Genomic DNA, 14,895 nt, shown 5'->3' with positions numbered 1-14,895 from the left:
GCGATCCTTCGCAAGCCCTAGCGATCCTTCGCAGACTTTGGTGATCGATTGCCAAGGTAGTGATTGATCGCACTGGGCACATTCCAGTAGCCAAAATTTGAGTTTTTGCTCTCTGCAATCCTTCGTGGATTTGGCAATCGATTGCCGAATCCAACAATTGAGATCACCAGTGCCCTTGGGAGCGCTTTATTTTCAGTTTTTGTTTGATTTTAAAAACCTAGCTTCTGCTTTTGTTTTCTTTTGGGTTTTGTGGCTTCATAGGAAGTCTCTTTGGTGTCTTAGGGATGACGTACATCTCTAGACACCATGTTTCTTTTGTTCACTTCTGCATTTCAGACCCGTTATCGGGTCAGTTTTGGATCAGTTTCGAGTCACTCGCTGACACACCGGGTTTGTAGAACTTGGGTTGTCACAAGACGTTTGCAAAAATTGGACGCCAAAGAGTCGCTTTGTATACGTGGGTTTAATAGAACCTATATGGAATGTAAATAGACTTCCCTATGAGTGGTTGAGCTACCTAGGCCCCAAATGACGCTAAGGAGTTTCCTTAGGTCAGGGATAGTTAGCCAATCTTTCTCCCATGGTACCGGGGAGTCGTCTCGGGTCGGGTTACATTAATGGTTTGAAGGTTGTTGCGTTGGCAAAGATTTTGAAAAATGGGGAGTGACATTGGCATTGCATTACATCTTATCGTTTTGTTCAGATTTGCATGATGATGCTTGGTTGATCTATCTCCCCCAAAGTAAGCACGATCCCTCTTTCTTTATTCCATTCTTTGGGTGTAATTGATGTGATCATTAAGGAGTGCGTTTTAGGCACCTCTTACTGAGCCATTGTGCTCTCCCCTTTATTACCATTTTTCGAGTCATGAAAAGGAAATGGTGGATGACATTCCCCCACAAGCTTAGACAGATTAGAAGAACCATTGATTTCTTTTGTAATCAATGTAGTATTTGATATTTTGAAGAAAATGTAATGTATAAGACCAATATATGTATTTATTTTGCAGATGGAAATAGTTTTGAGACCATCCTTTTGTCTTTTGTGGTCTCATTAGGAATTCTAGTCCCATGTACGACCGTATGGCCATGTTAAGTTGTAATCGAATTCATTTTGACTATTCAGGATGTATTAAGCTTGTTTAATGATTATATAGATGCATGGATGTTAATTGAGGTTGTAATCAATTAAATAAATGTTTTGGGACAGGTTTGGCTTGGTCTAATTAACCAATTTATAATCTAGAGGTGAGAGTAATCCAAAAAGGGGTCATTGCAGCATTTTTTGCTCTCAGTCCGATCAATCGAACTTCAATCTGATCAATTGGATTTTCACATACTTAGATTTTTTTGCAACCCTCTGAAATTATGCTCTTGGGCCGATCGATCGGATTTTCCCAGACTTGGAATAATTTTGAAGCTGTTAAAATCATTCGGACTAGTCAGACTTCAAACGATTATAACTTAGTTATTTCTACCAAATTGAGCCATTCTTGAGCCTAGATTGATGCATTTTAGCCACCTTTCCATTGGCATCAACCTTATTTTATAATTATAACTTGAAATGACTATTTTACCCCTTGTGAGCTTAGGGTTTTGGTATGAACCCGAAGTCGGATTTACCATTAATCTTCAATGATCCAATGTAGTTATAAATGACTAGTATGACTTCATTTTGACTTCTAACTTATAGTAAGGTACATAATAACCATTTTACCCTTAGTTAACCTCGGGTTTAGGTAAGGACCCAGATAGTGATTCAGACCCCCGGGTTTCAGTCGTTACATTTATTTTCTCTCTTAACCTAAGCTCATATGATATTTCAAAGCATGATTATGTAACTTGTGATTTCATTGTTCAAGTAGTGAAGAAGTGTGTTTTAATTTAGCTTCCTTAACAATTATATATTGTTGTCTTTATATTATTCTCATGCTTGTATTTTGCGATGCATTGTGCATTCAAATTTTCACATGAGTTGTGTAGGAATTGTGTCTTGGATTCAAGGATTCTAGGTTGTTGATTATATGCCTTGAGTTTCTAAAGAGCTTAGAACTTATAATACTAGTGTGATGTTAGCTTTGTTGTTGGATATTTCAATGATATGTTAATGATTATATGCCTTGAGTTGCTAGAGTACTTGGAACTTATAACATGCTAGTAGGATGATGATTTGTTGTTGGATACTTCAATGATAGTATAGATATCATTTTGTCTACATTCATGCCATGAATTATAGTTGAAGACTATAAGATATGGATTGCTTGAGCTCCATTATTTGTGTGGATAAAAGATGGAAAATGTGTGCATTGACTATGTGGCTTAAATTGTGGATCGATTGATGATTTTTAGGAGATACTTGTGACCTTTTTGTTTCATTTAGAATGCTAGAGTATGGCTCTAACGAGGGAGATACGAGTTTATCCCAAATTATAGTGGCCACTAGGGTAGTTCCCAGCGAGTTAGTAGCCCGACAATATCTATTTTTTCGATGAACATAATACGTGTGATAGTGTATGTGTGAGTCCAAGTTATCCCTATTAGGTGATTTTGTTTTTGGTTTCCAAGTTGACAATTTATAAGTAGAAGTAGCTTGGTGTATTTCGGTTTCATCGTACTATCATGTATTTGGATACATTTTGCTGAGATTGTCATTTCCATTTCAGTTGCTAGTCTTAGGATACTTCCCTAGACCTACCCTTGACTTAGACGACTAGGAGGTATGTTCCACATTTGTTTATTCTATGATATTCTTGCGAGGCTAATGAAACCTTAGGTTATCCTTATAATGCATTTTCCTACGAGTAATTCAAATTACTCACCCTAGTTTTAATATTTTTCAAGTAAAGATGTGCTTTTCTTGGATGCCAATTTGCCTTAGCATGGATCCCTTATGTTGTTTTTGATATCTCATTGGACTATGTTTGCATGTAACGTGTTTAGCATGCTTTATGTAATAATTAGTCCTAGTACATTGGTGATGTAATGTAATCTTTTTGAGAAGGAAAATAGCATGGGAACTCATTCTCATATTTCGGAGTTCTCAAGTGATTTTCACTTCTTCATGCTTCTCTTGATATCATACTCAAGCTATGTAACGAGGCCTTGAGCCATTTTAGTTCAATGTATATTTCCTTTTAATTATAATTGCTTACTTGTGTTTTATCCACACATCCTCATATATGGATTCACTCATCACGCCATGTACCTTAAAATTATGGTTTTTATCTCACATTTAAGCTTATTTGTATGATTAGAAATGATTTAAGATCAACCAAAACCATTTCTGCAGTTTTAGCACCTTAGTGCAGCAGAGAGCAGAGATTCAATCAACGTCTGGATACCACACGTCGACTGGTATCTCTTGTTTTTAGGCAGTACACTTTTTGGGGGCGAGACCAGGTTTCGGTTGACGTGATGCCTACACGTCGACCGAGTCAGCTAAAACAGTCGACGTGTGGATCTTACACATCGACCAGTTCCTGATTCTTCTTCATTCTTCAGCTGTTTACTGTCTAGCCCACTTTGACTCTCTTCTCTTGTCCTATGGTTCATGGAAGTACATCTTAATGATGTGTTCATGCCTAGGTAATCTTGTTTGACATTTTACCTTAGACTATGACCATTTTATCCTTGACTTGGGTACCTTTACAGGAAGGTTGGTGTATTGAAAGGAGAGGGAAAAAATGGGGTGTCTACAGATGTTATCTCATGTCGCTGGTAGCCGTGTGGAGGAAAGGGAAAGAGAAGGGAAGGGAGAGAAAATGAGGGGAGAGAGAGAAAAAAACTAGGATTCATGGGTCATGCAATGTGGCGACCCTGGATTTTTCAACCCAGTGTATCATGTGAGGACCCAAAGCGGATCCAGAATGCGGAAGCAAAACAAAAACAAGTCCATAGAGATGTACGTTATCCCTAGGACACAAGAATGGACTTTCAAAAAGTTTCGAGACTCAACGGAAGCAAAATGAAGACAAGGGTATCAAAACCCTACCGAAAGAAGGAACAAGGGTAAAATGGTCATTTTACCCTAAAAGGGAGGAATTTGACTTCTAACAAGTCAAATGAGATCAAAACATCCAATACATTGTGACGGCCCTGGTTTTTAGGCCAGTGCGTCCTATGATAAACCGAACATAAATCCAATAATAGATCCAGAATACAGAAGCAAAACACCAATGTGATCCTCAATGAGATCACAAAACCCAAAGAATGCAAATGCGGAACGACAGTCTAAAAAACGGACAAGAATGAACCTAGGGGAAAAATGGTCATTTCATAGAGAAATGGATGCTACCAAGCATACCATTAGAAAGATAACGAAAAATTAATAAAAATGGACTCAAGAATGACTTGATTTGGAGTCCGGACGAAGAAGATATCAAGTCTTGAAGTTAAGGAAAGAAAACCCCTTTCCGGTTCAAACCAAATCTTAACACTACCTCAGTAAAACTTGAATAACTTAAGTTAAAAATGGAATCTGAAGATCTAATTGATACCATTGGAAATATTATTTCAACGCGGTCAGTTTAGACTCAAGAACGGACCAATTCGGAGTTGAAACAAGTAGATATGGCCCTCTGAAAGAAGATGTTTGGTGCAGGACCTGTCATGGCGGGCGCCCGCCCAAACCATGCACAAATCCTGCGGGCGCCCTCCAAATCCCGCAGTGCGCTGGAGATTTTTCGGGGGTTTTGGTGGGGCCCCACGAAAAATCTCCAGCCCACTGCGGGATTTGGCGGGTGCCTGCAGGATTTGTGTATGGTTTGGGCGGGCGCGCCATGGTAGGTCCTGCACCGAACATCTTCTTTCAGAGGGCCATATCTCACTTGTTTCAACTCCAAATTGGTCCGTTCTTGAGTCTAAACTGACTGCATCGAAATAAGATTTCCAATGGTACCAATTAGAGCTTCAAATTCCATTTGTAACTCAAGTTATTCAAGTTTTAGTGAAGTAGTGTTAGGATTTGGTTTGAACCGGAAAGGGGTTTTCTTTCCTTAACTTCAAGACTTGATATCTTTTTCATCCGGACTTCAAATCAAGTCAGTCTTGAGTTTATATTTATTATTTTTTTGTTATCTTTCCAATGGTATGCTTGGTAGAATCCATTTCTGTATGAAATGACCATTTTGCCCCTAGGTTCATTCTTGTCAGTTTTTGAAATGTCGCTTCCGCATTTGTTTTCTTTGGGTTACGTGATCTCATTGAGAATCATATTGGTGTCCTAGAGACGTGTTGAATCTCTAGAGACCATTGTTTTATCTTTTGCTTCCGTATTCTGTTTTCGTCGACGGGTCTACATTCGGTTCATCACAGGATGTACTGGCCTAAAAACCAGGGTCGTCACATGCAAAATTTGGGTTTTTCAAAATATTTACTCCCTCCAATCCAAAATAATTATCCCTTTTGGAGAACCTAACGTTTTTTAGAGGATAAGTTTTAATATATATTTTTATTGTATTAGTAGTGAATGAATTATTAAATTTATCCATAGTGGATCTACAGGGATGTAATGGTTTACTCTTTAAAAATAAGTGCAAGAAGCTTAAATTTGTAATGTTATAAAAATAGTATTTTGACGTTTTAAATGGGACATTTATTTTGGAACAGCAAAAATAGAAAGGTGGACATTTATTTTGGGACGGATGCAGTATTTTCTTCCAAACCATGTAAGCTTTTTCTAATTAAAGAAACCTTTATGCATGATTGAAGACAGACACAGAGCAAGAGCGTCCATAAAAACTGGCAAGCTCTGAGTAGTAGCGTCTATTGAACTCGGCGAGCTCCGAGCAAAAGTACTAGAGTTCCATTAAAGACCCAACTGAGAAGCTCCATACATATATATATATACACAGACACACACACACACACACACACACATAAATATATAATATGATTCTATGTGCTGGAGTGTGGTACTGTGTCGATTGGAAACTAAAATGAATTGATAACCTTGGTGGCGATTGAGAGGAAAAAGGAATAGTAGGAAAAAGGGGAAAAAAATAAAAAATTTTATTTAGTAAATATTAGTGCGTAAAATGGTCATTTTTTTTTTCTTAGATATTTTGCCCATTTTTATAATATAATAATGAAGGTATATGAGTTAATTCATAACAAAATCTGACATAGGGGTGTCTTTACAATAAAATGACAAAATTTATTTGCAATTAGACCAAATCTCGGGGAGTTCATTGTAATTTACCCTTAAATGCATCATAGAGTAGCTACAAAGTATCATTGAACACACCCATACAAATGAAAATGAGTTTCAAGAGGAATGAAATGAGCTCGAAGATGTAGCATTACCCCTCTTCTCCAATACCCATTGAAAGCTCATAACATCTTTTGGTGAAGTATGGATCTTACTTCACCTTTAAATCACTTTACATGCATTATCTCTATTTGTCTCCTATTAAAACATGATCGTCACATCTTCATAGCTCTATGCTCTTCTTAACAATCTAATCTTCACCACCAAAAGAGCATTGAAGTTTAGCTCTTCAATGCTTGTTGCAAACACTTTAAACCTTTTATTCCTTTCAGATTGGACCAAAGGCTGCTAACTAGCATCAATTTAACCCACAAAGTCATGAATCATCTGACCTCCAAAATGATGCCTCAGCTGATGCTCTTGTTGTTGCAATTGCTGTTGCTGTTGTGCACTCTCTGCACTTTGCCTCAGACCCAATGTAAGTGACACAGCTCCAAGTCCTCTGCTGCTTTGCTGGTATGTCCCGATACCCATCAACGAACCATCTATGCTACCTGGAATATGGCAGTCCATTCTTGACCTCTTCTCGCGATTCCACTGCTTAGCAATACTCTGTACATCTCCTATGTCAGAGCAGTCCACTTGGTTATTTGACATTGCATTTATCCCGAGTCTGTTTGTGGGACATTGATCCTCATTTGGCAAGCTGGAAACTCCGGTGGTTTCTTTTCCATCATTTTTAACCGGATTTGAGTTTGCTTCTGCCGATCCTTTGGTTTCAAGCATGTGTATTTCTTCAACCATGGGTTTCCACACACGCACTCGGGCATTAATGAACCAATTCGATACCTTTATTAATCAGTCAAATGTCATCGGCAGAGTGCTAAAATATCAAAATGGCATGCAACGATACATTGCATGATAAGTCTACCTAGGGCATTGTGTAAGTAATAGTATCCGAAACAGATCAATTTCAAAGTTATAAAGGTTTGTATCCACTGCAATGAATCAGTAAATGAGCCTAGAGAGTGGATAAATGCACTACCACTTCCCATTATTATTATTATTTTTTGAAAAAATAAAAATAGAAACAGGAACTTGGGTACTGTGTACCATCTAATTAATCTAAAGAATCTAAAATATAATATCAGCATGGTTCTTGAAACAGTAGAAAATACCTGATTTCGAGTTAAGCCTGTTTGAGTCGCCAACAAGTGCTTGTCTGTATCTGTGGGATACCTACATCAATCAACAAATTTGGATCAAATTATCTATGTATATGACTGTGAGAGTGACGGAGAGAGAAAGAGAGACACACGGGTGAAGGAAATGATCAAACAGCCAAGCTCTAAGAACAGCCACAGAACGTTCTGGTAGGCCTCTTTGGGGCCTCCAGACATGTTGGGGTTCAAAGAATCCAAGATTGCCCCCACCAGGGTTGTCCTTTTGAAACCTGTAGTCGTACAACTTTTGCCTTGATGTGCTAGCATCACCTTTACTACTGCTTGCACCAGTGGTAGGTGATGATAAATCCTCCCCCAAGGCTTTCCTTATATGTTTGAGCTGATCTGAGATGGCATTCTTTAGGCACCGAAAGTTCCTCATGACCGTCTTGAGAGCCAAGGAAATGTAAGGGGTGGCTGCACTGAGACCTGCCACTGCTTCGAACGACGAAACTACCATTTGCATCTGCTGGTGATACTGTCTGTACCTTTTGCAAATCTTCCATTAGCACATTACAAGAAAATGAATCAGAAAAGAAGTCTCAATGAACTATATTCATGTGCAAGTGTTACATATAAAACAAAACAATTCAAGAAGGAAATTGACGGGTAATTTATTTAATTTTTTACCGTAAAGTTGAAGCAAACACACAAAATTGACTCAAACTCTCCATTGGGGACAGTGATGAGAGAACATACCATTTGGGAGAATGCCCATTAATAAGAAAAATTGACCGTTTAATGAAATGAATCAACAAATATGAAAAAATGGTACATTGCGAAATTGGCATTATTTTCTTTCTTTAGTTTTCTTTAAATGATAGGTAGAAGTAAATCAACCAATATACATGGTTGATACGATTTGATCTAACAAGTTGGCTTCACAGCTGTGCTCTTTAAGTATATCTATACGTATATACTTGATATATAATCCTTCAAATACAGTTCAAGATACTTAACACATGACTTGAGGCATTCTAAATTACAAAAATAATTTGGTCAAACCATTGTGACAACTGATGGTTGAAACTGTAGAGCTTTTATAATGATTGAAGGCACTTAACAAGGGCAAATTAGGGCAATGCACAGTTAGATGGGCTGGAAAGTTGAGAATTTTATAAAGTAACGTTGTCAACTCTAGAATCACATAGACTATAACTTTTCACCTTATGATGGGCCCTTCATTTATTGCAAGATGACACAACTTATTGGATTTTTTCTTTGATAAAGTGATTAGAAAAGGAGTTGTTAGGTTTATACTGTTAATTTGAAAAATCAAATTGTCATGGTGGCTTCTAGATAAAGTGTTAAGCTCCTTGTTATTCATCCCCTAATTATTGTTTGGACACAAGGTAATGAATAAAACCAACAAATTGATTTAGAGATTTATGAATACAATTTGAAACTTGAAGTGCTTTCCTCTACCAGATTGACCAACCCACTGTAAAAAAAAAAGAATAATAATAATAAAAAAAAACAAAACATAGATCGATAACCAGAGATGTTTACATTAGGTGCCAAGACCAACTTATAGGACACCAAATTTTCTATACATTCGAGCAACCAAGCCTACACATGAAACATCAAAGAGATGATAAGATAAACATGAACAGAAATAAACATCAGACATTTCAAATACGTGAGCATTCTTTTCTGTGGAAAAATTAAAAGTAGAAGAGTAACTTTGTATATATGTTCTAGAAAAGAGAATTCAGTTTTTATTCACTTCCATTAGAAATTTCTATTTTACAAATTCTTACACTTTCATGGACTGTAAGCTCCATATGACTAAGTATACACATTTTTAATCTATACCGCTCCTTAGATATTATGACCTACAATGGATAATTTGGATCCTTCCATTACACCTAAGTTCTGAATTATGAATGTTAACCTGAGTTGACTGCCCGGAGTGAGGCACGCCAAACATTAAAGCTGCGAATTATAGCAATCAAGTCAAGTAGTACATATACATTATCTATATTTATATACATACAAACTTCCAAAGAATTAGGATTGGCTACACGAATCCTATTCTCCGTTTGGGGCAATTTATTTTACCCTATTACAGACTAACGTACACATGAACATGTCCATTTCACACAATAGGTCCATTAAGTAACACACAAGTCTTCTGGTTTTCCTAATATGTACAACAGCTTCAAGATAAACATGTTGCTCCATAATTAAAATTAAAACTACAAGTTTAGTGCACATGAACCAATTTGTAACCATGCTTCTTAATTACTTCTCTTCCTTTTTATAGCAAACGGTACAAGTTCCAGCTTATTCCAAGTGTATTCTTCAAATTCTGTGATACTTCACTGAAATTAACGAGTCCGTGCTCATAATGAAAAAATCTAAACATGGTTCTTCCTATGGCTTGAAGAACACCCAAAACTAACAAACCAGTCTTTAAGGAAATTCTATTTAGTTGTTCAAGTCAATCATGGGGCATTTCTTTCATCAATTAATATTCCTTCTTTATTACGTACCCCAACCTGCACTTTATTACAATTTTCTATTTACAGATAAAAAGTAAAATTAAACTTCTTTGAATTGTTCATGTGGACCTTTTCCGAGCAATCAACAAGTCAAGAAATTTATGCTTTAGAAAATGCTAATACTTATTTAATTTTTCTTGATAAGGGAAAATGGTAATAATTAGAACTTGGTTTGAAATGGTATGATACAGAAAGCATTTGGAGTATCAGGGTTGGCAAAAAACTTGTAGGGTGCTCCTATAACCAAAATTTGTGATAAAACTCAAATTGGTTGTATCTTTTGATCCGCTATGAATGACAAGTTTTACATCAACTTCCATACATGTATTTTTTTCCTAGTTGATGCACAAACCCCCAAGGAATTGTTTGCACCCAAGAAGAGTCGAATGTACAATTTGAAGCTGGATATGGATATGTATTAAACTCTTCTCAACATTTAACTACATTATATGCTATATAATAGTGTACAGACTCAATTAGAATTTTAATTCAATATGATGTGGAAAAAAAAAAAAAAAAGAAACCTCAATCCAATTGAATAATTTTTTCTTCTTCAGTCAACAACACTGAACACATCAAATATCCATATCCATGCCGTTTCATCTCCAAAGAACTACCATGTGAAGAATAGGAGACTCCAATAGCACATTTAGGTACTCATCCTTCCTTAGAAATTCGATTCTGCAAGAAAAGGTAGGGGTCCTCCTTATAAATGAAAATCGATTCTCTTTTCTGTAATATCCTAATTTTTTCATTAAATTTCCAAGTGAACTCAGCATTTCTTTTGCATTGAAAAGGTTTCTAAGTTGTATATTACAGAATGATTAGCTTCTTATTTCCTACCAATAGTCAGAGGATCGATCAAGACGACGACAGCACAAATAACCATGTAAAACATAGCGTTGGCTACACGAATGTAGATTCTAGCAATATAAATTAGCAAGAAAGGGGAACTCTACTTCTAATATGATTCATACTGTGATGCATTTAATCATTATATCACGAAGACATTAATGAAATTTAGTAATTTGATCATCATATAACTATGAAAACATAAGAAATGAATTCAGTTTTGTAAAATCAATTAGATGAGTAGTAGATAGTGTAACAAACCTCCTCCTGCATAAATAACAGCTTTGCTTTCTTTTGTTGATATTCGGGCCCATAAGATTCACTAGAGCTGCTCCCAACTCCAGCTTCACCACTAATTTCATTTGAACTAAAAAATGTGGAGGATGAGACACCAGAGTCACCACCCTTCGCTCCAACCACAGATTCAGAAGCATTAGCAGCATCAACTGAAACCCTAACTTCTACCGATGCCTTGTCAGACACCTCACATGTTTTGATGGGTTTCGGACCATTTACACCACAAAATTCATCCAACAGCTGTTGGGCTGGCTTCAAATACTTAGAACTCTTCAGGATAGTTGCATAACCAGTGAAAGGCCCCAGAGGACCGGTGTGTCGATGAGTGAAATTAGAAGTCCCCACCATGTCTTGACTGGTACTATTTATCCCAAAAACTTTACCACCACTAGATTGTTCAGAGTTTGAACATAAATAACCAGGTTTTAACGTATCAGAATCAGGAAGATCATTGAAAACACCAGTCCTAGAACGCACGTGTTCGGATTCACATCTTTCCCCAAGCTGCAGACCTCCATGTGTTTTAAACTGTGGCACGGGCGAAAGTGACAAAGATAGGCCTTGTGTATTAGAATCACTTGGAAACGTCCTCAACTCTGTGTCACCCTTATTTGCTAGAATGCCCAATTCACCACTCCAATGATCATCATGGCAGCCCTCCACCGGCCTATTTGTTCGTGCAAACGCATCACTAAGGCCTACCACGTTGGACTGATCGCCATAGGTTGGAAGAAGAAGAAGCTCATTCCCACCATTTCCCCAAGAACCACGGCCAATTTCCCCGATATTCTGGTGTACTAGAGAAGCCATTTCAAGCCCCAGGGTTGCAGTACTGCCAGCCGAGGTAATGAACTCTTGGAGGTGGGTTTTTTGGTCATAGAGTGGGGGAGAATGAAAACGCATCTCCTCATAATGCTTTTGGCTATTTTGACTGGAAATTTCACTGGATGGACTGGTTAAAGATGATTGTACACCATGGTGGTAACTAGGCTTATTCATATACTGTGTCGACAAAGCTTCTCCGACAAACAATGGGTTCTGATTGCTTTCAATGCCCGTTGATCCACTCGAATAATTAGCAGAAATCCAATCACCTCTTTGCTGGGAACCAATACTTTTCCAAGTGCTACAATTAATTTGTGGGTCACCACTCACTTTAGATGAAGGATTGAAACTGGATGATGAGATTATTGTTTGTGACAAATTGGTAAATGAAGAATCCTTTGACCTATCGGGTTGAGCTGGAGCTGCTGAATGACCTTGATGGCTAACTAATGGAATTTGTGAATTACTACTTGTCATGAAATTGAGCATTTCTGAAGAAAACATAGTCTGGTCATATGATAAATTATTATTATGGCTGGCATACCTAGCGTCACTAAGATCCGGGTTCACACCTTGATTCACAGATAACTGTTCCAAATACTGGGCTGGGATGATTGTTGAGTTGTTCTGGTGAACCCTCAATTTGTCACGCCGGCTTCGCTGAGCTACGTGCGACTCAAGCCTAAAGTTGCTCTCCATCAAAATTACTAGTAATTTATTCGATCTCTTACCTTGGCTGTTTCAATGTACTCTATATATACAAAGTTGGAAGGGCTCAAATAATCAATCGTTCTTCACTTTTGAGAAGAGATCAATGAGCACTAAGCTGATTAAACGCACAATTCTTCAATCCCCATCCAGTTCACACAATTCCTTGAGATCAGTTCTGCAAGTACAAGAAATGGTCAAAAGTTGTTCTAACAAGTCAAACACAGAAATATACACCTAGTAGATATAGGTGGGTAATAGATATATATAGATATCTATATATATCTAGAGAGAGAGAGAGAGAGAGAGAGAGTAGACTAGCAGCAAACCAGCTAGTTTAAGAATACCCAATGAAAACACATTAAAAAGAAGGGAAGCGTGAAAGCCAATTTAAATGTAACTGCAAGTAATATAGCATACTAACCTCAAGCGAGCACATAGATTGTGTGTGTGTGTTTGTGTGTGTGAGAGAGAGTATTTCATTTCACGTCTCATCTGAATTTACTTGTACCTACTAGATTGTCCTTGGACACTGCCTTTCTGTTGTCTTGAAGCTCCAGAGCCTTCTCGACCAAGCAACATCACACCTTTCCAAGACTCTTTCCACACACAAAGAGTGAAAATCTATCAGTTAACTGTTGGTAAAATCCACCAAGAAAGTGAAAACAAAGTTCCAGATAGAGAAACCAAAACGTAAAGCAACAAACCAAAGCCACAGCTAGTTGGGACTACATCAAACTCATAAATCTCTATCACCACCCCTACACCTCACTACACTGAAACCCTAATTCCAAACACAACTATATTCATCAAAAGATCTCCAAAATCTCATCTCCAACTGATGGATCCACCTGATGATCCATGAAGCTTCGAAACATCCATCACCCATATCCATATACATGTTCTTTCAAGCATAACTTAGCTCAAACAGCAACACAAACATATTATACAAATATATATGACTGATATATATATATACACACACACACATATATAGAGAGAGAGAAAGGGAGAACTTCAATCTACAAGCTCCAACTATACATACAGCTGAAACCCACAAGAACAGACTGACAATCAAGAAGTAAAACAATAAAACCCATGAAACCCAATAGCAGATAGATCTTAAATATTGAGAGAAAAATTAAGAAAAGTTGTTGTTGGCCCGCACAAAGTTAGACTAGTTGGTTCATTACCTCTCAAATAATTATATAGTACTACTGTGAAGTCAGATCTTGATGTTATATTGAGAAAGCAACAATCCTTTACGCTTCGAATATCATCGACACTTTCTCCGTCGAGTAGCCGGCGGAGTCCCGGCGAGGATCCGGCGAGATTGAGGAGTGGCGAGAGAGCACGAGCACGAGGAGCTCTCCAAAGGACAATAATTGCCCAGGGTGATTGATGATTGCCGTTAGCTTTGACGTCTAACCAAAAAGACTTTAAAGTTAAAACTTTAAAGGTTGGTCTCGCCGTTAGATTTGACGGCGGAGAATCGTCGTGAGGAATTGAATTTGTGTCCTTTCTTTTCTTGGTGTTATAAAGGCAAGGCTTGCCTGTCTTAAGAAATGCCTTTAGTTACAACGCAATAACGAAACTACCACTACCACCGTATTGACGGGTTTTACCGTCGTATTAGATGATGTAACAAGTACTGCTTAGTACTTTCGAGTTACGACTAGTCAATTTTAGATGAGGAGGGCCGCTGGTACTGGCTTAACTTCTATTGAAAATTGCAAATACATTAACTTTTGGAGCTTAATTTACTAAGTAATACATAGAGTCAAAGGTATGAAATTTAAAAAATAAAAAATAAAACAATAATTCTCGTATCACCTAGATAAATCCATTCATTTTTATTTTTTTAAATTCATCACTTTGATTGATTTATTTGTAAATTAGACTCTCAAAGTCTATATATTAGTATAACTACTAAAATGTGATCTCATCATTCCCCTCGTCACTGGACTAGGAAGTGTTGGACTTTGGGTTTGAATTCAAGTGGGCACCCATGAGTGAGCCTGATCTAGAGAAGTTCTTGTCTAATATTTTTTTTTTTTGGAATTAAAAAATAAAACAATATAAATAGGTTATATTTTAAAGTTTCTACAGCATATACAACTTATGAACAAAGTACAACACATGCAAAACTACTCCTTCCTTTGTCAATTGTTTTTGGAGATCAATAAATATTTTTGGACTGTGAATTCAAGAATTACGTTCATATTCGTAGTGTAGTTTCACTTACCACTGCGAGATCTAGAGGGGGTTGTGAAGGCGTG

The 14,895-nt window shown here is 37.2% G+C and overlaps 1 protein-coding gene across 2 annotated transcripts; it reads right to left on the bottom strand.

Annotated features, from left to right (window-relative positions):
* Nucleotides 1-6,132: 6,132 nt before the first annotated feature.
* LOC132306186 (BEL1-like homeodomain protein 4) lies at nt 6,133-14,108 on the bottom strand. Of its 2 annotated transcripts, none has more exons than XM_059803474.1 (6): nt 13,810-14,108; nt 13,128-13,215; nt 11,048-12,794; nt 7,526-7,929; nt 7,386-7,446; nt 6,133-7,056 (listed from the first exon to the last, which is right to left on the bottom strand). In XM_059803474.1, exons 3-6 carry the CDS (start codon nt 12,605-12,607, stop codon nt 6,571-6,573), a joined length of 2,511 nt encoding a protein of 836 aa, XP_059659457.1. In that variant the 5' UTR covers nt 12,608-12,794; nt 13,128-13,215; nt 13,810-14,108; the 3' UTR covers nt 6,133-6,570. The 2 variants fall into 2 exon arrangements, with proteins under 2 accessions (XP_059659457.1, XP_059659458.1); XM_059803475.1 differs by having other exon boundaries at nt 13,132-13,215.
* Nucleotides 14,109-14,895: the final 787 nt, after the last annotated feature.

This window comes from Cornus florida, unplaced genomic scaffold (assembly GCF_030987335.1).
Source record: "Cornus florida cultivar Cherokee Brave unplaced genomic scaffold, ASM3098733v1 CherokeeBrave_3.0.0_Hap2_Chr05, whole genome shotgun sequence".
NCBI classification, from domain to species: domain Eukaryota; kingdom Viridiplantae; phylum Streptophyta; class Magnoliopsida; order Cornales; family Cornaceae; genus Cornus; species Cornus florida.
This window is presented reverse-complemented; position numbering and strand designations above follow the sequence as displayed.

Bases quoted from the DNA above. Each gene is read 5' to 3' on its own strand.
- LOC132306186 (XM_059803474.1), bottom strand. From the start codon at position 12,607: ATGGAGAGCAACTTTAGGCTTGAGTCGCACGTAGCTCAGCGAAGCCGG. The intron at 7,447-7,525 runs GTGTGTCTCTCT...TGATTGATGTAG, and splicing joins TTTGATCATTTCCTTCACCC to GTATCCCACAGATACAGACA. The intron at 7,057-7,385 runs GTATTTTCTACT...TGATTAATAAAG, and splicing joins CAGGCTTAACTCGAAATCAG to GTATCGAATTGGTTCATTAA.